This window comes from Takifugu rubripes, chromosome 14 (assembly GCF_901000725.2).
Source record: "Takifugu rubripes chromosome 14, fTakRub1.2, whole genome shotgun sequence".
NCBI classification, from domain to species: Eukaryota; Metazoa; Chordata; class Actinopteri; order Tetraodontiformes; family Tetraodontidae; genus Takifugu; species Takifugu rubripes.
Window position 1 is genome coordinate 14569855 of NC_042298.1, and position 26033 is coordinate 14595887.

At 53.3% G+C, this 26033-nt stretch overlaps 2 protein-coding genes across 2 annotated transcripts in view; both read left to right on the top strand.

The window, feature by feature from the left end:
* On the top strand, positions 1 to 2733 carry LOC105419298 (C-type lectin domain family 4 member M-like). The gene is made up of 7 exons (XM_029846893.1): positions 1 to 74; positions 215 to 299; positions 545 to 646; positions 720 to 1865; positions 1998 to 2140; positions 2220 to 2329; positions 2394 to 2733. The coding sequence occupies exons 2-7, from the start codon at positions 227 to 229 to the stop codon at positions 2527 to 2529; spliced, it is 1710 nt and encodes a 569-aa protein (XP_029702753.1). The 5' UTR covers positions 1 to 74; positions 215 to 226; the 3' UTR covers positions 2530 to 2733.
* A 6041-nt stretch (positions 2734 to 8774) lies between these two features.
* Positions 8775 to 26033, top strand: part of fat4 (FAT atypical cadherin 4) — a 71766-nt gene continuing 54507 nt past the window's right edge. Inside the window, 2 exon segments of the mRNA XM_011611004.2 lie at positions 8775 to 13376; positions 13378 to 14601. Coding sequence (XP_011609306.2) covers positions 9498 to 13376; positions 13378 to 14601 — 5103 coding nt within the window. The 5' untranslated portion in view covers positions 8775 to 9497.

Below are 26033 nucleotides of genomic sequence, written 5' to 3' on the forward strand. Positions count from 1 at the left end.
GTTTCTGCGCGATAAATAACGGAGCGTGATTTTAATGATGATGAATCCGACGCGGCGGCTGTGGTGGCAGCGGGGTGAGTGCAGAATTATGGATTTTACACTTCGGCTTCATTTTCTATAATTAAGTCACCGGGTTTGATGTCAGATTTATTGCAGAACAAATCCGCAAATGTCGGAATTAAACATCCGATCATCTATTTTTATTTAAAATTAGGGATTTGACAGGATGGACAAAATGGAAATAGATGACAGCGTGTATCAGAGGAAGAACCTGACGATGGAAGGCCTCATCCCCGAAGGTGCGTGATCACCTTCAGCAGAACCTGAAGAACCTTTTGCTTCTTTATCTTCTAGGATGCTTCTTTCCTGGTTTCAAAGGTTCTCTTTGGAACCTTTCCGGTTTACAGGATACAGATTGCAACAGATTATTGAAAGGAAAATGTTCTCATGAGGCTCAAGATCAAAGCAAATGCCCTTTTTTCATAGATCTGTGTCTAACTTTTCCAACAGAGATTCTAAATCTTTACCCTTTTTTTATTTTTAGGGAATATTCAGAGGAAAACGTCACCTTCCCGGTGCCTGAGCGTGTGTTTGTGGTTAACGTGCGCTCTCCTGCTGGCTGGAAACATCGGACAGTTCGTCTACTGTGAGCAGCTCTTCGTTTGGAGCCGGTAGTGATGAGAATCATCTCGCTCCTCATCAAATTTTCCCTTCCACAGATGAACTAATGGACCATCTCGCACCACCGGACCCGACCGCGAGCACCGTCTTGGGAACTCAAGAGAAGGGAGACCTTGAGGCCAGACTTGGAAACCTGACGGAGGAGAAGGAGCAACTACAGGAGACTTTGAAGGCGGCCCACACCGAACGAGACCAGCTCTCTGTTACCCTGGAAACCACCAGAGACCGACTGGAAGCAAGCTACAACCTCTCGAAAGAGGAGGTTGGAAGGTTGCGGACGCGGTACAACGATTCCCGTGAGGATCTGAAAGAGCTGCAGGCGAAGTTCAACCGACTGAAGACGGAGAACGACAGATCAAAACAGGAATTTCGGCAGCTCCAGGGCAACTTCTCCTCACTGGGGACGGAGAAGGACCAACTGCAGACGCAGCACAGGCAGCTGAGCGACGCTAAAACTCAGCTTCAGAGCAGCTACAGCTCCCTGGAGAAGAGGTTCACGTCTCTGCTGACAGAAAAGGATCAACTCCAGAGCAACTTTGCTGCCTTGAACAGGGAGAAACAAACGTTGAAGAGTAATTTAGATTCTTTGAGCAAAGAGAAAGGCCAACTCCAGAGCAACTACCAAAACCTCCAAACACAAAGTGACCAATCCAAGCGGGAACTTCAGCAGCTCCAGGGCGACTTCTCGTCCTTACAAGCCGAGAAGGACCAGTTGCAGAGGAACTACGGGGCTCTGAGCAACGGCAAGAGCCAACTCCAGAGCAACTTTGCTGCCTTGAACAGGGAGAAACAAACGTTGAAGAGTAATTTAGATTCTTTGAGCAAGGAGAAAGGCCAACTCCAGAGCAACTACCAAAACCTAAAGATGGAAAATGACAAGTCCAAAGTTGCCTTCCAGCAGCTCCAGGGCGACTTCTCGTCCTTAAAAGCCGAGAAGGACCAGTTGCAGAGGAACTACGCTGCTTTGGGCCACAGCAAGAGTCAACTCCAGAGCAACTTTGATGCCTTGAACAGGGAGAAACAAACGTTGAAGAGTAATTTAGATTCTTTGAGGACGGAGAAAAACCAACTCCACAGCAACTTTGATGCTTTGAACAGGGCGAAGACGGAAGTTCAGAGGCGCTACGACGACGCCGTCAAGGTCAGGTACCAGCTCCAGAAGAAGATCGACCAAGTCAGGAAAAGTAAATTGTGTGATGTTTTTGTCGCTGTTGTCCGCTGGTCGTGCGACGGCTGTGTGACGTGCGCGTGTGTGTGTGTGTGTGTGTGTGTGTGTGTGTGTGTGTGTGTGTGTGTGTGACGGTCGCTCTACGCAGAAATTGTTTGTGAGAATGGCTGGAAGAAATTTGACTTCAGCTGTTACTACGTTTCGACTACAACCAAAAGCTGGAAACAGAGCAGAGAGTTCTGCACCTCCAGAGGAGGAGATCTGCTCATCGTGAACAGCGGAGAGGAACAGGTGAGCAACATCACCTGTGGGCACCAGCACATCACCTGTGGGCCACTGTAACCTGCTCTTCTCTCTGGGTCAAAACCAGGCTTTTGTCAACACTCTGCTGAAGACGGACCAGAACGCCTGGATGGGCCTGAGTGACACCGTGACCGAGGGCAACTGGACGTGGGTGGACGGCACCAGGGCGACCACGACGTAAGAGTCCACATGAACCCTTGACCCTAGCTGGATCCGTTACCGATCGCCGTTTGTTCTGCAGGTACTGGCAGCCCGGACAGCCCAACAGCTACGGAGGGAACCAGGACTGTGGGGAGCTCCTGCACGACCTGTCGGGGGCGGGTCAGTGGAACGACGACGCCTGCACGGCCGAACAGACGTGGGTCTGTGAAAAATAAGAGCGGATCGGACCCCAAAGGAGGCGTGATCGGTCCGATTGGTATTGTTGGTGATTCTGGAGGCGGAGACTGAGGGAGGAAGGGTGGTCAGTCAGGTGTTAGCCCCACCCACGCCCCGCCCCCAGCTCATTGGATATGCAGAAGCTTGAGACCTGATCAACATTATTATTATTACATGTATTAAAATGTCAAATGTAACTTGAATCAAGGCTGTTTTGAGGTTTAATTGCTTCCATGTGAATTTTTTTTTTTTTACAATTGTTTGGTTTTTTTGCCTCCAAACACACGTTGAGAACGTTTCTGCTGAGTCGTGGCTCCCTCTGGTTAATGATTCTAACCCAGGAAGGTCCAAACTCACGTGTGAGACCGGAGACGACCCGTCTCTGAGGTCGCTCCGGGGTCGCGGAGTGGTTCGGGGACCCAGGTTGGGCGTGGCGGAGGTTAGCCCGGAACGCCACCGGTCTTCCCCTCAGCCATTAATCTGGACCGTTTCAGTGAGCGATGATGTAATGCAGCTGTGGTCAGGTGGTGAAGGAAGCCCCTCCCACTAACCTCGGCTATGCCGTGGTTACCTCAAACTGCGGCACCACAGAAGAAGAACCACCGCGGAGCATCTGCTACTGCTGTTCGGGGTTTACCCAGAATGCTCTGCTTCAGGACCAGCCAGCAGATCAAAGCTTTTCTTCACAGCGACGACCCCCCCCCCCCCCCCCCCCCGGCTGCTCATATCCACAGGTGCGTTTTCTGCCCGCAGGTGCGTCTGACTCAGCATCACGCCGCTGCATCAGGACGCCGCCGGCCCCCAGGACCACACAGCCTTGTTTACCGCATTCTTCTGCCACCTGGGGTGAACATGATTGACACCTGTGGTCAGTGATTCACCAGTACGGCTCCCCCTCGACCCCCCACCGACGCCGGGGGGCGGGGCTAACTATCTTGTTGCTCTTTTATCTCTCTTCTCTGATCAGAAAAGGCTAAAACGCGGCCAAAGATCTTCCATTTCATCTTAAGACTTTTTGTAGCACACGTAGCCAGCGTGCTAACATTAGCCAGCATGCTAACACAACACGGATAGATTAAAAGACTCGACACACCGAAATGTCACCATGAAGGCCTCATCGCCGCCGTTTGTGGGCGAGAAAGAGTTTAACGCGCCAAACGCCCCCTGGTGGTCGATCCTGGTAGCGAACAGGTTTATTTAGCAGTTAAACCGAAATAGAAGTTTAACCACATAATTAAGATGCGAAATATTCTGTTTTTAAAAGTACAAACAAGGTAAAACGGCTGCATTCCCCTTCTGCTGCGTGCAGCTTTGTTTCTGATCCAAACACGTGCAGACACGTCCGCAGCTGCCGAGTCCCGATTTCACCGAATTATTACACGTTTTATTCGTCAGGTGCGCTGCAGATTCACACCCGTCCATTTTCCACGTGCACAAGTATCACTGACGGGCTCCAGTAAATAGTGTAGTCACGCAAACGCACCGCGTCAGCGCCACTTAGTCAACACTCGTCTGTCCGCCGGCCTCCAGGAGGGAGGACACAGGTGATCCGACGCCCCCGCTAGGGGACAATCAGAGCTCCCACTCATCAGACGTTCCCGGCGTTCCCACCAACACTCACATCGTGTTTTTATGTAAACACCCTGAGAGGCTCGGCTTTAACCGCATCTGCAATAGCCAGGGATTAGCGTGATGACGGTTAGCTGAAAGAGCAAATGTGAGTCACCATTACGGAGGCTGAAGTTCATCAAAGACGTGTCGAACTGGTTTGAGTCATCAATCACCTGGAAGGTACAGACGTCACACAACGAGCCCATTCAATACAGAGAACACACCTGCTAACAGAGAGCTAACGGAGGGCGAACAGAGGGCTAACGGAGGGCGAACAGAGGGCTAATGGAGAGCTAACGGAGGGCTAATGGAGAGCTAACGGAGGGCTAATGAAGGGCTAACAGAGGGCTAACAGTGAGCTCCCGAAGGGCTAACAGAGGGCTAACAGTGAGCTCCCGAAGGGCTAACAGAGGGATAACAGAGGCCGAACAGTGGGCTAACAGAGGGCTAATGGAGAGCTAACAGAAGGCTAATGGAGAGCTAACAGAGGGCTAATGAAGGGCTGACAGAGGGAAAACGGAGGCCGAACATTGGGCTAATGAAGGCCTAACAGAGGGCTAACAGTGAGCTCACGAAGGGCTAACAGATCTGCCCCTCTGCTTTTACCATGGCAACCCCACAGACGGGTTATTTACTCGTCCCCACAGGAGTTGGAATTAAAACACAGCTCTGGAGATGGACACGGATCATTTGCCAGGCTGACAACACAAACTGGAGCCGGTCACAGGGCCCCGTTCCGTGTACGGAGGAACACGGGAGCGGCGGCGCTCCGACATCAGGGCAGATACGATAAACACGGCATTTCCCTCAGACGCCGCTTTTCAGCTGAAACAGACGTCTGAGGAGCAACAGTGTGGAACCACAGCGCATTATCCAGCCTGATGGAACTCCAGATATGCTTTCAGCTCAGGATGGGGGGGACACTTGAGACCCACAGCGTTAGCTTAGAAAGGCTAACAGCACAGGGATACAGAGTCATGTATTCATTTTCCTTTAAACATCAAGATAAGACACAGAATGTGCATTAAAAGCACAAAGCAGCACAATAAAAGCTGCACAGGTGACCCACAGGGGCCAACGAGGTACCCGTTGCTTCTCCCGTTAGCAAAGGAAGATGAAGTTCCAGATAAAACCAGTGTGCAAAACAAGCTAGATCACAGAGATACTGTATAAGAAGGTGATGGGAGAGATAGGACGGTGAAAGCTAACACCGCCTTATCGAGAGGACGCTAACCCACAGGAATGCTGCGTCGATAAAAACAAATTCATGGCCACATGTTCACATGCTCTAGCATGTAATAAATGCTAATGAACCCGAGCAACATCTAACAATCAACGTATTCCACATGAACAAAAGGTCACCTTTATTCATCCCTTCGACAGAAATGTCGCCCTCTGCTGGCGGTCAGCAGCAGTCTCAGAACCTAACGCTAACAACCTGACCAGCCCCGAGTGACATTCACTCCGCACAGATTAGCCTAGCATGAGTTTGGAAACTCCCTCCCGACCTCAGCGGAACCCTCTGCTTCCTGCCTTTTTTTCCGCAGATGTTCCCGCCACAGATGTTCTCCCGATTTAGCCGTTTTCCGTAGCTGAGCGTGGAGCTTCTGGCACCAGCAAGACCAAAGAACCCGCTAGTCCCAGTCAGCACGTTGCCGCACAGCTTTTCTTTCAACGCTATTATTTTCTGCCGCGACAACCTGAAATCGATCCCCCGGAGGCTTTTTAAGAGGCGTCTCATCGCACTGTAAAAGTCTCACGCCGCCGACGGCGCTTTGATCTTTCTGGAGCTCGGGTTCTCGCTTGGCTACAGAGGAGAACGTGCGCGTGTGTCGCTGTGCACGGAATGATAAGAGGAAGAGGAGGTTCCACCTCGGTGCTCGCAGGCTCATCATCAGCTAACACATGTGCGACTGCAGTTCCCGACAGATCCATCAGAACTCTGCTAGCTGCAGCTGATATTTAGCTTATTTTAGCATTAGCTGTGCACGCTAGTGGTGTTGCCCGTGTGTCTCTTGACTTCTAAAGTGTCGCCTCTGAACCAGCTGGGTCGGAGAATCGCCTGAATCTAAGACGATGTGATGGCGCACAGACGAGAGTCCCGAGGACGACTCGGCTCGATCAGGTGAGACGTCACCTGCGTCGGAGGAGCCGTCATAACGTGCTCTGTCGCTAGCTCCCTCATTAAACCGCCGTCTAACTCCTCTAACTACGTTCTCTACGATTCTTCTACGATTTTTCCGGCTCCAGCTGAGGTCACGGGACTCAAACTACCAACCCTGAGTCAAACGACCTGCAGATGTTGCTGTGACGGCCAAGGAACACGGCCGAGGTCAAAAGGTCGCTTGTTAGGCGAGAGGAGGGCGAGACCGGTTCTGAGACCTCGGGTCTGTCCCTGGACCTCCGGGAGAGACGGTGGAGGAGTTTGTTGTGTGGTGAAGATTAGCGCACGGCTCGCTGCAGCTAAGGCTAGGGCCTTATTTATCGCCGCCCTCCTCTGCAGCCTTTGTTTCGGCTTTCATCTGAACTTCAAAGGGATCCGAGGACGTGGCGGATGCAGGAGTTTAGAAATGTGATCCGGGAAAACTGTGGGTTCCGCGGCCGCATGGCTTCACAAAAAAACATGAAAGGGTGAAAGAGCGGCTTAGCAAGGATGCTATTTTTCAGTTCGTTCTCTTTAAATGAATCGGATCGACGCATCGGTTCTGAACTGCGATTTTAACCGGAGGTTCGAGTCCTGAAGCGGCTTCGACCGTGTTTCTTTAGGTGGCGAAACAGCGACGCTCAGCGGCCACAGTTGGTACCGCGCGTCTTTATCGAAATCGGATTTTTCTCCTTTTTCAAAACGTTTCTTTAAATTCGATTTAAATCCGAGCTCGGATCGAAAATTCGGATCGAAAATTCAGTTTTAACGGGTTCGAAATCCTCCAAACCTTCATCTGTTCTGGGACATCCTGCACCTCTGCAGCGGTACCGGAGCTTCACGAGTTCTGTACAGGAACCAGGTTTCAACCCAAAACCCAAAACAGATGCGCAGGAGATCTGCTGATGGTGTTGGTTCTGGTGCTGGTTCTGCTGATGGTTCTGCTGATGGTGCTGGATCTGGTGCTGGTTCTGCTGATGGTTCTGCTGATGGTTCTGCTGATGGTGCTGGTTCTGGTGCTGGTGTTAATACTGATGCTGGTTCTGGTGTTGGTGCCCAGCTACTGGTACTTGTACTAGTGCTGGTTCTGCTGACTGGCTCTGGATCTGGTTCTGCTGATGGTGCTGGTTCTGCTGATGGTGCTGGTTCTGGTGCTGGTGTTAATGCTGATGCTGGTTCTGGTACTGGTGCTGGTTCTGCTGACTGTATCTGGATCTGGTTCTGGTGCTGGTGTTAATGCTGATGCTGGTTCTGGTACTGGTGCTGGTTCTGCTGACTGTATCTGGATCTGGTTCTGGTGCTGGTGTTAATGCTGATGCTGGTTCTGGTACTGGTGCTGGTTCTGCTGACTGTATCTGGATCTGGTTCTGGTGCTGGTGTTAATGCTGATGCTGGTTCTGGTATTGGTGCCCAGCTACTGGTACTTGTGCCGGTGCTGGTTCTGCTGACTGGCTCTGGATCTGGTTCTGGTGTTGGTGCTGGTTCTGGCGTTGTCCCCATATGCGATGCTCACCTTTGGGGCGAGAGGTGGGCGGGGCTTACTGTCTGAGGTACTTTGTTGTGGGAGGGTCACAACCCGACCAGGTGCTCTTAACGAGCTAACGAGGCAGCTTTAGCTGTTGGGAGTTCTGGTTCTGCTGAGTTTCAAACCTGGGCGACGTGGGTCCAAACAATCCCAACGGACCTGGTGACCTTTGACCTCAGGTAAACTTCCTCAACAACCCGGTTGAAAAGCAACAAAAAACTGCCTCTAACAGGCAGAAACCGTGAGCGGAACCGCTTCGCATCAGTTGTGGAAGCTAAACCATGATGGTGCTGATGGGGTTTTTCTGTGGGCAGGTCCAGGTTCTGCGGTGCTGCCGCCCATCGACCCGGCTCAGAAAAATCACCAGTCGGCAACTGGATAGTTGTGCTTCAGCGCCCCCGCTGCTGCTACATCAGCTAACCTGATTAGCTGTAATCTACTTTGATGTTTCTGCTACTGACGCGTCCGATCCGGACCGGGAGCGGCTCCCACCGGCCCGACCCGGCCCGGCCCGGCCCGGCCCGGCCCGGCCCGGCCCACTCTGTAATTCAATCCCAAGGTCCACTCTCCTCCTTCCTGTGTGTGAGCTGATTGTGGAAGCCAAAAACTGTCCATTTAGCCTCTGGAACGATCTCCCATCAGCAACCTCCTCCTGCGCGAGCATCACATCTCATCATCGGATCCTTTAACGATGTTTTTATTTTCGTTTTCATTTAATGACGGATCGATCCACTTATATTAAAGTGCGTTACGGTGCAATATCGCGGTTTGACCGACAGAGGGAGCCACAGAACCACGTTTGATGAACCCTCGCGGCGTTCAAAATATCACCAGTTAAAATCTCCAAATGAAGCAAGAAAAACCTTCATTACAATCGATTTTTACTGTTCATCGATGTTTATTATTGAAAACGGTTACAATTTGGAAAAAAAAAAACGAATTTCAAATGCGCTTAAAAACGCACTTTTAACGGATCTTTCAGGCGCGTGGACAACATTCAACTGTTGAATGAGCATATTCATCGCATCTCGAACCCCACGTTTCTAACTTTTTATTACTCCTTTTGCCCCTTTAGGTGTTTACGTCTCTCGGCTGAAGGTAATCTATTACTGGCCGATGCCGCTGTTACCTGGACCGGAGCTGAGCTCCTCGTCCAGGCGGGGCTGCGCCGCGGAGCGGGCGGTGGGAGGGCGCGCAGGACCCCGCCATCCAATGGGATCGATGCTGGGAGGGAGTTTGTGCAACTCCAGCTTTGTTCTAACTTACTGGGACTCCTGAGCACAATATGCCTGCAGCGGCTGCACCGTTATTTCACGGGACGGTGCGTTCAGGCTCTGCGCGCACGCACTCCCAACGCAGCTCGGTCGCGTCCTGAACTTTCGGATTAAACTTTTTCCACGCAGGCACGAACTTTCCCCTCCGTTCGTGGATGCCAGGTCCTGCTTTTAAGCGCGGCGTGAGGAGTTAGAATGAAAGCGGGATTCTTTCTGAGGACTTCTGTGCGCCGACAAGCGCGATAAAGCTGCACCTCTGGAGTACGTGAAGAAGTTCTTGTTTGGATCCCCCCCCCCACCTCCGCTCTGCACATTTACTGGAATATAATGCTTCAGTTGCTGGTGCGCGCCCAGTGAAGTGGATGCGTCTGAGGCATGGACTCTGTCTGAGAACGGTGGAGTGGCTCAGTGACCATGGCGCTCGCAGGTAGGAGCTCAGGCCGCTTTCATTTAATTCTGCTGCTCTTGTGGACCCTGGGGCAGCATTCGACATCCAGCCAAGTCCGCCAGGAGTTTCAGGTGCTGGAGGAGCAGCCCGTCGGCACCTATGTGGGCACCATCGAGACCAAGCCCAGCTTCACGTACCGCTTCAGCGAGAGCCACAAACTTTTCTCCATCAACGGCAGCAGCGGGGTCATCTCCACCTCCGCGGTGATCGACAGGGAGGCTCTGCAGAGCGGCGTCATCAACGTGGTGGTCCTATCCAGCCAGCCCACCTACCCCACAGAGGTCCGGATCCTTGTTCTGGATATCAATGACAACTCCCCCGTGTTTCCAGACGCCTCCATCGTGGTGTCGTTTAAGGAGGACGCCAGTAGCGGCAGGCAGGTGATCCTGGACACCGCCACGGACACGGACATCGGCAGCAACGGGGTCGACCACACCACCTACAGAATAGTGAAGGGCAACGAGCAGAGGAGATTCCGCTTGGATATTACAGTCAATCCCAGTGGGGAGGGGGCATTCCTGCACCTCGTTTCGACTGGAGGGTTGGACAGAGAAGTCACTCCCTTTTATCAGCTGCTGATCGAAGTGGAGGACAAAGGAGAGCCCAAAAAGTTTGGCTACCTGCAGGTCAACGTCACCATCCAGGACATAAACGATAACCCACCTAGTTTTGAGCAAGATCAGTATCAGACCAGCGTGTTCGAGGACGCGGCCGTGGGCTCCAGCGTCCTGCAGGTCGCCGCTTCAGACGGGGACGAGGGGGCCAACGCTGAGATCAGGTACTTTTTAGACGAAGGCACGCCCTTTCAGATTGACCCCAAAACGGGTACGGTTGTCATAAAAGAGGGTTTAGATTACGAGAGTAAGAGGGAGTACTCGCTGACGATCCACGCGGTGGACAACGGCGTTCCCTCGCTGTCGGGCAGAGCCGAGGCCACCATCAAACTCTTGGACGTGAACGATAACGACCCTGTGGTGAAGTTCAGGTACTTCCCCACCACTTCCAAATTCGCCTCTGTCGACGAGAACGCGCAGATCGGCACAGTCGTGGCGCTGCTCACCGTTTCAGACTCGGACTCCTCCGCCGCCAACGGCAACATATCGGTTTCCATCCTGGGGGGCAACGAGCAGAGACACTTCGAAGTGCACACGTCTCCTGTGCCCAATTTGAGTCTGATCAAAGTGGCCAGCGTGTTGGACCGGGAGAGAATCTCCTCGTACAACCTGACGGTTTCCGTGTCGGACAACGGCCGGCCGGTGGCCAGGTCCTCCTTTGCTAGCTTGGTTATTTTTGTGAACGACATCAACGACCACCCGCCCATATTCCAGGAGACGGAGTACAGAGTGGACGTCAGTGAAGACATACCCAAAGGCAGCTACATTAAAGGGGTCTCTGCAACAGATGGTGACTCCGGGCAGAACGCCAACCTCCGCTACTCGCTGGTGTCTGGAAACGCTTTAGGCTGGTTCTCCATCAGTGAAAACAGCGGTCTGGTTACCAGCGCCGGGTTACTGGACAGGGAAACGACATCTGAAATTGTGCTCAACATCAGCGCCAAAGACCAGGGGCTGCAGCCCAGGGTCTCTTACACCAAACTCGTAATCAACATCACCGACGTGAACGACCAGGTGCCCACGTTCACCCAGAGCACCTTCCACGTCTCCCTGGTGGAGCACGCGCCCGCCGGCACCGAGCTGCTGGTGCTCTCTGCCACCGACGACGACCTGGGGTCCAACGGAACCGTGCACTTCTCCTTCGATGCAGAGACCCCCGCCTCGGCCCAGGAGCTGTTCCGTCTGGACGCTCTGTCGGGGCGTCTGAGCACAGCTGCCGAGTTAGACAGGGAGGAGCGGGCCTCCTACTTGCTCCACGTTCAGGCAGCAGATGGGGGCAGCCCTCCGCTGCGTTCCGCCGGGAGGGTCAACGTTACTCTGAGGGACGTCAATGACAACAGGCCCGTTTTCTATCCCGTGCAGTATTTCGCTAACGTAAAGGAGAACGAGCCCTCGGGCTCTTACGTCACCACCGTGTCGGCCACGGACCCCGATTTGGGTCGAAACGGCACTGTCAAATACATGATCACAGCTGGAGACACGGTCAAATTCCACATCAACGGCAACACCGGCAAAATCGGCACGCTGGTTCCCTTGGACAGAGAGGAAAAAACCACCTACCAGCTGCAGGTGGCGGCGGCGGACGGCGGCGGCCTGCGCTCGCACACCCAGGCCATAGTGACCGTGACCGTGATAGACACACAGGACAACCCTCCCGTCTTCAGCCAGAAGGTCTACAGCTTTGTCATGTTCGAAAATGTGGGCGTGGGAACGGTCATAGGGACGGTGTCGGCCACCACCGTCGACCTCAACACCAATATTTCCTACCTGATCACCTCTGGGGATCAGAGGGGGCTTTTTGGCGTGAACGGCGCAGGTCAGATCACAGCGTCCAGTCAGATAGACAGAGAAGAGCAGAGCTTCCACCAGCTCAAAGTGGTCGCCAGAGCCGGCGAGATCACCGGGGAGGCCTTCGTTAACGTCACGGTGAAGGACCTGAACGACAACGCCCCTCACTTCATTCACGCCGTGGAACACGTGAGTGCGGTGGAGAACTGGGGCACGGGTCACGTCATCTTCCAGGCCAAAGCTTCTGACCCTGATGAGGGCACGAACGGCGTGGTGGTGTACAGCCTGAAACAGAACCCCAGAGGACTCTTCCACATCCATGAGAAACACGGCCTCATCACGCTCACCGGCCCGCTGGAGGTCACCACCAGCTCCTACGAGGTGGAGGTCCTCGCTGAAGACCTGGGGGTCCCCAAGCACACGTCCAGCCTTGTCCTCATCATCAGCGTTTATGACGTGAACGACAACTCCCCCGTCTTTGACCAGCTCTCCTACGAGGTCACCATCCTGGAGTCTGAGCCCGTCAACAGCCGCTTCTTTAAAGTGGAGGCCACTGACAAGGACTCGGGTTTCAACGGCGAGATCATGTATGACATCACTGGTGGCAACACGGCCGACGTGTTCGGAATATTCCCGGACGGACAGCTGTACATCAAAGCCGAGCTGGACAGAGAGATCCAGGACAGATATAACCTGGTGCTGGTAGCCAAGGACCGGGCGGTGGAGCCGCTCAGCGCCAGCGTCAACGTCAGCGTGCTTCTGGACGACGTGAACGACAACCGCCCCCTTTTCAACAGCACCAACTACGTGTTTCATTTTGCCGAAGAGCAGAAGAGGGGCTCGCTGGTGGGCCGGGTTTTCGCCGAGGACAAGGACTTTGGGCCGAACAGCGAGATCAGGTACGCGTTTGAGACGCCGCAGGCCAACTTTGAGCTGAACGCCATCACGGGGGAACTGACCAGCACCGCCCAATTCGATCGCGAGTCGCTCATGAGACAGAGAGGCGCCGCCGTGTTCAGCTTCGTGGTGCTCTCCTCGGACCAGGGTCTCCCCAGGCCCCTCAGGGACCAGGCCAAAGTGCAGGTTTACATCCAAGACATCAACGACAACCAGCCCAAGTTCACCAAGGACATTTACCAGGCCTCCGTTTCAGAATCCGCACCGAACGTGACCCAGCTGCTGCGCGTCTCCGCCTCCGACGTTGACGAGAACAGAAACGGGCTGGTTCATTATCGCGTCGCCGAGGGCAACGAGGAAGGGCAGTTTATGATTGACGGCAGCTCGGGACAGGTCACGCTCGTAGGAAAACTGGACTATGAGACGACATCCTCCTACTCGTTAAAAATCATCGCTGTTGACGCCGGAGCCGAACCGCTGTCCTCCTCCTGTATGCTCAGTATCAGCATCCTGGATGAGAACGACAACGCCCCCTCCTTCCCCAAACCCGTCGGTGTCCGTGGACGTCCTGGAGAACATGAGGATAGGCGAGCTGGTGGCGTCGGTGACGGCCACGGACGCCGATTCGGGCCAAAACGCCGACATAACCTACAGCATCACAGCCACAAACAACCACGGCACGTTCAGCATCAGCCCCAGCACCGGCAGCATCTTCCTGGTTAAGAAGCTGGACTACGAGACCCAGTCCGTCTACAGGCTCAACGTCTCTGCGAAGGACAACGGCAGGCCGCCCCGCTCCTCCTCCATCCCCGTCATCATCCAGGTCAGGGACTTCAACGACAACCCCCCCATCTTCACCCCAGGTGACATTTTCAAGTCCATTCCTGAAAATCTGCCCGCTTCCACCTCGGTGATGATGATCACGGCTCACGACACCGACGCGGACATAAACGGCCAGCTGGAATACTCCATTGTCCAGCAGGTTCCGAGGGGAAACCACTTCAGTATCGATGCCAGCACGGGGGTCATCTACACCAACCAGGAAGTGGACCGGGAATTCTCAAATCTGTTCGAGCTGACGGTCAAAGCCACCGACCAGGCGGTTCCGTTGGAGTCCCGTCGCTTCGCCCTGAAAAATGTCACAATCTGGGTGACGGACCAGAACGATAACATTCCCACCTTCATGTCCCAGAACGCCCTCGTGGCCGAGCCCAACATAGTCATCGGCTCCATCCTGACAACGGTGGTGGCCTACGACCCCGACGAGGGAGCCAACGGGGAGGTGGAGTATGAGCTGGTGGAGGGCGATTCTGGTACCTTCATCATGGACCGGTACAGCGGAGACATCCGTCTGGCGTCCCAACTGGTGCCGTCCCGACTGCTCTACACCCTCACGGTGTCTGCCACCGACCACGGCATGGAGCGCAGAACCTCCAGGACCGAGCTGACCATCATCCTCCAGGGCCTGGAGGGGCCGGTCTTCTCTCAGCCCAAATACATCACCATCCTCAAGGAGGGCCAGCCGCCCGGCACCAACGTCATCTCCCTGGACGCCTCCAGCCTGCGGGGCTCCGGGTCCAAAGTGGAGTACTTCATCGTGGCCGTGCGCAGCGGCGGGAAGGCCGCGGGTCGCCTTTTCACCATCGGCCGCCACTCCGGAGTGATTCAGACGGCGGCGGAGCTGGACCGGGAGCAAGGCTCGGACCTGTACCTGCTGGACGTGTACGCCATCGAGAGCGACGCCAGCCAGCCCAGGACGCAGCGGGCGGAGGTGAGTACACTGCTGACTCGTCTGCTGCACGCAGGTACTGGAACGCCGCCCCGCTTCTGGCTCCGGCGGCCGTTTCGAGCGGTTCTGGCAGGCGCGGGGCATGAACTCACCCGCTGGCATTGTTGTAGACGCTTGGATGGAATAAGTGTAATAAGATCAGGCAGCGAAGTGGAAGAAAAAACAGGCGGATACTTTTCCAAGTCACACATAAATCAGAGGCACCTATTGCATCTGTCTGCTCGTTAAATAGAGTTTTAGATGCGTTCGGTCATGGTTTAGCTGCACGGTTATTGTTCTTTATTGTCCCGAATCAGCGGCGATACCTCTCGGACTCGCGTATCTGCCGCTTTCTTCACAACACACGTGATTCCAGGCTGTTGTTTCAGGCTTTGGGGCAGGAATGAGAACCAGAGCAGCACACAGGCTCTTCCAGTGCAGGTCTTCACCATCTGCTCCAGCATTAGCCGGAGCCCGGGGCCGTTTTGGTACTGGGGTGGTCCTGGGGTACCTTTATACCCCCAACAACTGCTCCAAAAGCAATAAGTGACCATTAAAGTCAGGTGACCTCTGTGAAAGAGGGACCAGGGCCGCACAGGGTGAAACCTAAGCCGGCCTCTCCGTGAGTTCTTTAGCGTTCTGTAGCTTTTTAGCCACCATCAGCTATTCTGAAAAAAAACCCGGCAAAATTCTCTGAAGCGTAGTTCTGGAACCCAAAACCAAGTTTTGGGTGGCTAAGGCTTTGCCGCTGGTCAAATCAAAAACACTTGTGAGGCTATATATGTTTTGGGAGTCTAACCAGCGCCTTAAATTGCCGTATTATTACAGGCTCGATGACACACTTATAGCATTCGAGCTGGACTTTTTTATAGCAGGAACTAAAATCTGACTTCCAGGCTCGACAAACGTGCTCGCTTTTGTCTTCAAAACAGGCGAAACCTGAAACGCGTACGGTTTGAAATGGAGGATCTGCTGGAGAAGTGGCCCGAGTTAACCTGGAGGCTTTTATCATCCAGGAGGGAATAATCACGTTTTCCTCGGATGAAAACCCGCCTCCCTGCAGACTCCGACCGTCCGCCGAATGACTCGACTCGGTACTCCGTTAACCTTAAACTCTAGATTAGCTTAACGCTGCGCTCCGACTTTCTCACCGCGCACAAATACGACTTTAGCAAACCAGCTGGGTTAAGTTTGAGAGGCGTGACACCCAAAACCACCGTCACAGTTTGGGCCCGTGTGTGTGTGTGTGCGCGCGCGCGCGTGTGTGTGTGCTCCGTCAGTGGGATGGCTCCATACAAAAGTGTAAACTTTCAGACTTGGACTAATGTTTTCCCAGTGCCCTGTTTATACACCAGATACCCAGTAGCAGCCGGGGGTTCACATCCACCCTCGGGGTCGTGACCCTCTCACATTCTCCATTTCCCATTTTCCCCATTGATTGGATGCACGAGGGAATGTTGGGACCCTCCCCCCACCCCTTACCTGATGTTTTGGAAGCAAAGAAAACTTGGCTGGTTCAGTTTTATCGATTTTCACGATGGCGGAACGTCAGGGTTCTTCTGACCCAGCCGATCCTGGATTAGATCCGTCGGTGGACGGCTGCTGGTGTCTGGGAATGACGTCTCCTTCCTGCTTGGCAGGAAGACGCTGCAGAAATGTAGGATTTGGTTTTTCCGTTATTTAGAAATGTTGAACAAATGACTTCATTACTCAGAAATCTTTGTTTCTTCCTCTGACTGCGAGCGGCTTGGCAGCAGGTCTGCCCATTGTTGGAGAATCCACATTCCATGGAGGATGTTTTTAATGGATCAGTCCATGTTCTGCTGAGGACTCGGACAGAAGCGCCCGGCCAGAACTTCTCCTCCCGATCTTAAGTGGCTCCACTTTTGGAGTGAAACACCTGAACCGAGGAGAACCGAGCTCTCCCAGTTGTTTTGGACGGACCGGTGACCTGAGCAGCACAGACACGTTCTTCCTTTAATCTTTCTCTTTCTTCCTTGCTTTGATCTTTTGGCTAATGCTACGACGTCGCTTTGCTCACTGCTGCTGCTGCAGCTCTCGTCATCCCTCCAGATGTTCCTCAGCTTCAGCTGGAGGTGCCGTCCTGGACCTAGAACGCCCCGATTGTCTTGTGGAACCTTCCAGAATAATTCAGCAGAGTTCTGAATTCTTTGGTTACTTTCTTCTCACCATTTCTTCTAAATTCCTTTCATTCATCTGCCTTCCCGCACTCCAACCTTCAGACTGTCACGCCTGTTTTCCTAACTTGTCTGAGAATTATGCTGGGGTTTTTTTTGGTGCCACATTGCCCCCCCCCCCCCCAAATTCATTGTTCCCTGTTTAAAGCAAACAGTCGGGGTTGTTCTAGGCCGCTCCTCTGGTGGAGCTTCACATCTGTCCGGACAATCGGATGCAGATGCTGCTGCTTTGGTTGCATGTGAGGGCACGAATAAACGTTAGCGTTCGACAGCTTTTGCTGGGAGGAAAGTTCAAACGGTGATCTCCCAGCCAACTCCAGCGGAAGTCCCGCGGAGTTTTACACCGATTTTTCACAAGCGCTGGAACGGGAACAGTGCAGAAGGGACTCTGATGTAATTCCGAACTTTTAACGTGGTGCTGAGAACGTTCGGTTCGGGCAGAGTTCCACGTGGATCCGAGCCTTCGAGGGGAAGGGAGGGTCTGGTAGGTGGTCGCTCAGGGGCCGACTGCTGTGTGACCGGGGTGGGGTCGTCCCAGGACCGCCGTTTTTGACCACGGAGAAACCCCTCGTGCGCGAGTGCAGGTATCGCCTCGTGCAGTTTGATCTTCTGAGCATTGGAGCTTATTCTTTAAGTGTTCTTTAAGAGCTGCGGGGTGGAATTGTTCCGCCGAGCCGTGTTCTATAAAGCTAAGCCCAGTGTCGCCTCGCTAATGAAAGAGCAAGTTTAACTTTGCTGCCGGCAACAACCCACAAAGGCCGTTAAATCCCACAATTCACAGCGTGTTTCACGACCGCGGCAGATGTGTAGATGTTCTAATCTACAGGATTTCTACGGGTTTTGTTATTGTGGTGCTGAAAACGCACAAAGATGAACAACTCTGAAGACCTGGACCACTTCGCTCCTGTTGAATTAGCAAACAGTGCTTGCTAAAAACAGCTAGCCCCGTTGCCTCCTACCCTACATTAGATGTTCCTCAGGTGGGTTTCTCTGGTTCTGAAGGGCCGGGATGAGCGGAAGCATGGTGAGGACTGTCCGGGGTGTCTTCCTGACCCGCGCCCCAGAGTTGCGGCGTTAGCCTCCGGTTAGCATCGTTAAACAAAAGAACATTCTTATTATTTGGAAACGAAGAGAAGCTGTTGCAGTATTTTCCATTTTCCTGTTGAATTCTGCAGCATCACCCAGGTCTCCTTAAATCAGCTTCCTGTTTTGACCCCGACCCCCCCCCCCTTCGCAGACCCAACGCGGGTTAAAACAATAAATGGATGCAGGCAGATTTTTACGCCGGTTTATTTTCGCACCAGAGATGCATTTTTCATGTCCGTTGACTTTGATTGTCACGCCTCATTTGGGAGTGGGGGGGGGGCGCACATGTTCGGACCAAATGGGCGACCGAAATAGTCTAAATCTCTTCTGGGAATTCTGGGGGAAAATATCGACGTTTGCACAGATCTAATATCGTCTCAAGGGGCGCCGGGATCCAGCTGGGTTTTCCGTCCTACCAGGCAGAAAACGCTGCACCAAGGAAAACGGAGCAACAGGTGGAGGCGCCGCCTACTGGGTAGGACGGGAAACCCGTCCGGATCGCGGCCCTCGTGGACTGGATCCGGGCACCCCATGACGTCAATCCGAGGTCGCATTCGTTCGTCTCGTCTTTCATTCCTGAAGTTCTGCAGAGTGGGGAAAAAAAAAAGTTCCACTGACTCAAAGTGCGAGGAGGAGGCTTAAAGGGTTGATTTTTGGCAAACGTTATCCGCAGTAAAAATGGCTCCGGGCCACGGAATGATTTGTTGTAACACGTGTCTCGCTGAGCTGCTAGCATCAGCAGACTTCCATCGTTCCCAGGGCTCCTCGCTTGACTCCGGAGACGCCGAACCCGCTCGCCCAGTTTGCGGATCCTCCCCAGCAGTAGCGGGACTTCCTGCTTCGTCTTCTTCTGCCACTCACTCGTGCTAGCGGTTTAGCTCGGGATCATAAAAGTTGGCCGTGACGACGTGCTAATCGGAGCTGTTGCTTGTCGGTCAACAAAACAATGCTGAGTCATTCCCGGAGGTCTGGATCTGATCTAAAGTCCAGCTTTTCCTGTCAGTTTTCGATTGTTTCTGCTGGTTCAAAGGTCACGGCGCTACACAAACGTACACAGAATTCCCAAGCAGGAGTGGGAATCTCCATCCGCTAATTTAGGAGAGGAGGCCGGGGGAGGTCCCGCTGTTATTTTCTTATTTTATGAGTTTTCCATCGGAGATCCTCCAGAGTCGCCGCCCGGCGTGCGGCGCTCGCTCCCGACTCCATCAGGAGGTTTGGCGGCGCCGCGAGCCGCACACGTTTTCCTACGCCTGGATTGCTTCGGCTCTGCAGCGCCGCCGTCCCGAGCCAAACCGCAGTCAAATTGCAGCTGTTTTCCATTTCGGAATTGAAATATTTCTGCCTTCAAAATGTCCCTGCTCGACTTTTCCGGAACTGTGTGTCTGTGCGCGTTGGTTAATTTTCATGCATGCGCTCGCTGGCCGTAACTCTCCCCAGGCTCTCCGCCTGACGTCTCTTTGGCCTCGTCTGCAGCCTTGAAGATGCTCTGGCTGATCCGGGCCGCTCTTAATGGCTGTTTTTGGCCTCATTTAGCAATTTTTCCTGATCACTCATTCTTTTTTTTTTCTCCGCGCGGAGGAAACTTTAGCGACATTTTCACACCATATAGTACGATTTGCAGATTTGCTACACAAACTGGGAGGCTAATCGAGCGTTAGCATAACGCGGCCCATAAAACGTGGAGCGATGACTCCGGTGGGCGCTGACGTGGAACTGTTGATCTCATCCCTGTGTTATTGGAAAACGGGCTAACAGGTGCTCCGTATCAGGTGTTCCCGCTCCGCCGTCGGCGCTGAAGCGCTCCACAAAGCCGCCCCCTCATTTAAACGGCGTGTCCACATCCTCCTCCTCCTCCTGCGGGCGGAGAGGCTGCGGTTCTTTGAGCACGTAGCCGAGCGGAACGGCTGCAGGGAAAATAGCCTGTGGTCAGCGAGACAATAACTGCAGCGCACGAGCCTCACGTCAGGGGATTAGCATCTCGCCCGGGGCTCTTTGTCAGTCCTAGAATATCAGAGAGGACCCCGGTGGCCTGCAGAACCATCTGGAACGGGAGTTCTCCAGGAATAGCCTTCTAGACCGGAGCGAATGGGAGCCGAGAAGGCTCCATGTGGAATGGAGGGTTCTCCTTGAGGAGACATGGTTGTCTTTTTATTTTGAAGAGATCCTGGTCCGAACCGTCCTTCCTCTCCCTCCGGACCCGTCATTGATCCAGCTGGCGCCGGTTCTGAGCGGCGGTCCGGTCTGAAGCCGTGACCTCCACCAGCAGACCCGAGTTGTGTCTTTATTAAAGCCGAGAGAGGGAAAAGATGTGAGACCGGACAAGAAAGTGGCAGCGCTGCTTCCAATTACACCCAACATGACAATGTGCTATTTTCTCCTCTTTTCTTCTTCTCCTCTCTCGTGTCTCCTCTGGCCCGATTCCTTTGATGCTGCTTCAGCTGCAGTTTAACTCTTTTTCATTCTCTATCAACTCCCAAGTGTTTCAGCCTCCTGCTGGAGGTCTAACTCGCCACTTCCTGCATTCTCCTAGCAACATTCCCGGCCCTCTCGTCACTCTTTTGGTGCAGTTTTCCGGCCCGGCGTCTCTGGTGCTGAAGCTCTCCGGCACAATCAGAAATCTAGTAAAGATTGTGGCAGCGGAATTCGCTAGCTTCCCAAAATAGCATCCACCTAAACATTTGATTCAGCTCGATTTGGAAGGTGAGCAGAGGCGCCGCTACGTGCTACATGGAGGAGGACCCGCTTTAAGGTTATATTCATAAAGCCACCTTTGCATATGAACCCAGACGTGATGGCTAGCAGTGGTTAGCTAGCGTGTTACATAAATTAGCTAGCGGTGGTTATCTCCTGTTTTAGCTCCGCCCCCTCGCAGGCCTGTAAAGGGGCTCCATCTCACTCATTGCTCTTTGATGGAGGAGCGGACCTGCTCGGTGACCTCTGACCTCACTCCCCAGAGCCTTTGAGCTGCATTGTTCTCTTCTGGCTTTGCGCATCTGAGCGTGCGTGTTGGTGTACATCCCATAATAGAAGGTGTGATTGTGTTCCACATGGCGGGCTCAGATGTGTGACTGAGTGGGCCGGTCCGGCAGAGCCTGGCAGCCCGCGTGTGAACTCTGCACGCTTCCTTTATTCCTCCGACGTCTGACACGGCCCGAACGCCGCTGGTAATGATGTGGTTATTACTTCCCATCATGCCTCACTGCGGGCTGGCCCGTAAAACAGTGTGGTGCGCCGCCTTTGTCCCCCCGAGACCGCCGCTCTGCTGAGCGCGACCTCATTCACAAAATCCGTGCGCGGCATTTTTTTCACCCGTCAGATGAAGTTTGAAGCGTTTTGTTCACCTTTATTGATGTTGATCCAACACAGAGCAGCTAATCGTTGCTAATGCTAATCTGTAACCACACTGGAGCTCTTGGTTATTGATTAGATAGAAAACTAGGTAGAAAATTAGACATAAACATTTCGTCCATAGTGACAAAAACCAGAGAAATAAAACATTTAAGTTACTTTAGCATTATGCTAACTAGCGTAATAGCCAAATTGTGAACTTTCACGATTAAAAATAATACAAATGCATTTTTTGGGGGGGTAAAAGGATACATTATTTAAAAAGGAAAACATAGTTTTTACACATAAATCATCATTTTGAAGGTAAATTAATTATAAATGAACTTTATTTTGTGGTTTTTTTGGTTTAATGGTTTTTGTTGTGGGGGGGTGCAGCCTTATCTCACAGCTTCTCCTTCTGAGCTCTGGATTTGCTCTTTAAATGTTCCTCCTGGAAATTAATGTGGCCCAAGTTTTAGATTTCAAACATCCTCTGAAACCCAAGAGTTGCCCTCAGGCTTTATGTGCAGCCCCCGCTGGCGTGCGGGGGCCTGTCGGGCGGCGAGGAAGCCGCGGTTTTGGCCCCAGCCAGCTGTGGCCGTATGGAAACGTTTTGATCCCCCGGCTGTCAAAAATGCCCCGACTGCCCCCTGCATGCGACTCCCGACGACTGTACGACCCCACTCCCTCCCCCACCTTGGGGGCGGGGCTCCGGTGACGGCGTGGTATTTCACCGGAGCCGTTTTCACCCCCACTTTAATTAAATCCACTTTTGCTCCCTCATTAGTTGCTCTGGAGCCCCCCCAGAATAAAATTCGTACCATTATGACACAAATTAGACGGCGCCATCATTAGCCCATTGTGGAGGCTTGTTTACACGCCGCCGCCACCGCCGGTTCCCTCCCGCGTTAATTAATTCGTGCAGTGAAGTTAACTCGGAAGTCCCGGGACGACTCGTTTGGGGTGGATCTGATTAGGACCGGCCCGGAAGATCAGAGGATCTTTTTAATCTTTCGCGCTGATGCTAATTCATCTAGCATCGACCTTCCGATCTGCCCTCCCTCTCTCCATTCTTCCCTGCCTTGTTATTCTTTCCAATCATAATTCCCCCCCCCCCCCCTTCATGGAATCTGTGTCAGATGGAAATGAGGTCTATCAGGTTCTGGGATGGGTCGGGGAGATGGTGGATGGAGGGGAGATTGCGCGAGTCTGGATCGGAGGCTGTAAGAACTCAAACCCTCCAATGGCAGAACCTGAGCCCCCCCCCCCCGGCATTGTTAGCCAGGGATTATTCTTTAGGTTGTTATCCTATTACCCTGTAATGGCGGCAATTTTCTGCTTTGGAATTCAACTTTCTCTTATAAAGACACACTAGAAAGTTCATAAAGTCCCACCACCATTTTCCTTTACGAGGGGGGGGCTCTTTCAAATGTTCAAATACTTCATTTATGTGTGTAAATAGTCTATAAATGGTTATAAACTGCATAAATGCGATGGAAAGCAGGTGCGACTGGAATCCTATTCCAAAATTTCCATTTCATTCAAATTCCAGGGATATTTTCAGTGGGACTTTTCAAAATAAAGCGCCCAACAGGTCATTAAGTTGTTTTTTTTTTCTCTCCCTCTAAACACTAAAACCTTGTGTCTTTCGGGTCTGATTAGTGACACTTTAATAAAGTCGTTTAAAGTTCAGCGGACTGAATTTTCCAGCTTTTCTGCCGTTTCCATGGTCACGAGGAGACGACCCGCATTCAGACCGGCGCGGAAATCTTTTAAATGCAAATGGCGGAACAGTAACTGTGTAATTCCGCCTGTGGGGACTCTCCTGACTTGGCTGCGGGGGAAAGTGTTTTCCTCTTTGTGTTTTCCACGGCTGTTTCCCTTTCTGTCCTCCCGATCTGACAGCAATTGACTGAGCCGGTCCTCAAAGTCGCCACAAAAGCCCGGCGAACTCGCTCTTTTCTCCGGCTCTTTGCTCCGCCCCCTCCCTTTTGGCCAACTCTCCTTGGATGGGCACAAGTGGCCAAAGGCCGTCTTCTCTTCCACTCCATTGGGTCAGAAAGCTGGAGATCCGCGTTTGCTCTGAGCATTCCCGGCATCATTTGGGAAGACTGTGTCCAATCGGCCACAATGGCGTCATTTACGGTGAAGCGGCGGCGGAGACGCTAATGCGTCTTATACGAGGATGCGGAATCTGAAGGAACATGTGGGAGAACTTCCTCCTGCTCTGTTTCGCCGTTCGGAATTATAGCTGCCACCCTGTTGAGGAGGAGGAACGCCGAAGGAAGCAGGTCATTGACTTGATTTTCATGGGAAGGCTGATTCAGGCCATTCAGGCTCTGATAGGTTCGGTATTGACAGCCCTTTTTCCTTGAGGGAGGGGGACATGCCGCCTTCATTGTGCCCATGGTTTGCCGAGGAAAAACAAGAGAGCGGCGGGGAGACAAAGGGCTGAATGGGAACAGTAGCCCCTGTGTCCCCCTGCCTCCGACTGCTGCTGGGAGGCTTGTGTCTCCCATTCTGGACTCAAGTGCTGCTCCCACCCTCTCCGTGCCCTCCCCAGGCTCCTGCTCTTTTCTCCCTCTTCTCCTTCACCCCCCTCAAGTGGCTGCAGAGGTGTTGCCGTTTCATTCCCTGACCCCCGACGCCCCTCCAACCCGCGTCCCCCGTCGTCGAGGTTGTTTGTCGTCTTCATTTGGAGGAGTGGGCCCTTCACCGGGACACTCCAGACGGGCGCTCGCCCTTCGCGGGGAAAATCAAAGCGGCTGTGTTACAGAACGCCAGGGCGGCGAGCAAATATGCTAAACGGGTTTAATATGTAGCCCGGTTACTCCGGGGGGTGGGGGGGGGGGCAGAGGGGTGAACCCTCTACGATCCGATTCCCTCTAAAAAACACTTTAGCGTCGTCACCGTAATCTGTGACCTCACCGAAGAGCCGTCTGAAAACGTTTAACAAAGGAACATCAGTCTGGACCCGGAGGCGCGCGCCTGTTTTCCCCCGTCGGGGCGAGCGCGCCGTAATCTGGCGGCCCGTCCTTATCGCGGCCCCTCTTTGAAGTGAGCCCCGGCTCGGCTCCGGCCCGATAAACGCTGCTGCATGTGGGCTCCGTCTGGGCGGACGTCCAGGGAGCGTGAAGGATGGAGTCGTTCCTTCAGCGCCGCTTCCAAAAACGCCGGCTAATATATCGCCGCAGATTGCCAAAAATAATCTTCGACCCGGTTTCTTTTCTGAAGAACGCTGAACCGTGTCGCTGGAAACTCTTTCCACTTGTTGAACCCCTCTTTTTTTTTTTTTTTTTTAAAGGAAAAAAACAAATACAGGACATTCGTTTCTGTTTCCAAGCATCTTTTACGACTCGGGGGTGAAAAATCGTGCAGTGAGTGTGTTTAGAAAAGAAAATGGCAGCAGCCGGGGTGGGGGGGGGTGAAGTCGGGTTTTTACTGGCCGGAAAAAAAGGAACACAACGGCATCGGTTGAACGTTGACCCCTCCCGACCTCCAGGAGCACCGTTCTGACCCCTCCCCTCTCGGCTCGCTCCCGGTAGCCACTGCTGCGGCCCCCCCGTCGGGGGCCGTGGGCGCCACGGGCCCGGTCAGGCATCACGCGGCGTGGACAGTGGGGCAGCACAGTCCATGAATTTCAGGCTTAAGATGTCAGGACGGCGATAAGCCCGACTGGTAACCATTAGGCCGTTTGAAACTGAATCCCTCAAAGAATTTCATCAACTCGCCCCAAAAAAACCTCCCCCCGTCTGTTCTCTTGGCGACCAATCGCCGTGGCGACTCACCCCCTCCTCCCACGTTAATACCACCTTCGTTTGAAGCGTGGATTTCGGAGAAGTGTCTCCCCGCCGCCGCACCACCCAAATCTGTCCATTGATGTATCGGGGACCCTCGATTCTGGGTCTCGCTGAGCTCTTTATGGTCATTTACTGTATCAGGGGGTGCTTCTCTCCTGGTATGTGGGGATTGAGTGGAACGGTCATGTGCTGGACTGATTAAGAAGTCGGCGGTGACCCGAGGTTAAACCCTCGGTGGGGGGGGGGGGGGCGGGTTAGAGCACAAAGCGGGCCAGGCGAGCGCAGGCTGGACCCGGAGTCCCGCTCGAGGAGTGAAACTTTGCAGAAACGGAGGTCAAGGATCGGCCGATAATGCCGCTAAAAGCCACCTCGGAATTGTCATCTTGTTTTGTTAAAGCCTCCCCCCTTATCGCAGCCCATTAACTGAAGATTACCTCACCCCCCCCACCCCCCGGCCTCCTCTCGGCTGCAGCCATCTCCCCATTCCAGGCACCAGCGGGCTGTTTTTGTAGCTGGCTTGTCTCTTCGCAGGACTGGAGTTGAACTGAATAGTGACAGCTTCTCCTGCCAGGCGAGCTGTATGGTGGACCCCCCCCCCCCCACACACACACTTCTCTCCGTGTATGATGAGAATCAGACAGATTTAGCCTGAGGCTGAACATCCCCGTGCTAACAGCGCCGCGGCCTGGCGGAGACGTCACCAGTCGCCCTTTTTGGTTATCAAACAATAGAAACGAGCGAACCGTCTCACAACTCTTGTCTCGTCACATTTTATAGCCGTTTACCGTCCCGGAAAGTCTGGCAACGACGGGAAATTGAAAAGTACTGACCTCTCCGGATGGTTAACCTGGCCCAGGTGAGCCGAGCTCAGTCCAGCAATCTGATGGAGCCGATTCCTCTGATATTATCTGGAAAGAGTGCGTTGGTAATGATTCCTTTGGGGTTTGATGGTCATAAGTTGGATGACAAACACTGGAACCTTGTGTGTGTCTGTCGGTCTGTCACTCAAAATCTGTCGCGCGTG

Bases quoted from the DNA above. Each gene is read 5' to 3' on its own strand.
- LOC105419298 (XM_029846893.1), top strand. From the start codon at position 227: ATGGACAAAATGGAAATAGATGACAGCGTGTATCAGAGGAAGAACCTG. The intron at 1,866-1,997 runs GTAAATTGTGTG...CGCTCTACGCAG, and splicing joins GATCGACCAAGTCAGGAAAA to AAATTGTTTGTGAGAATGGC. The intron at 2,330-2,393 runs GTAAGAGTCCAC...TTTGTTCTGCAG, and splicing joins GGCACCAGGGCGACCACGAC to GTACTGGCAGCCCGGACAGC.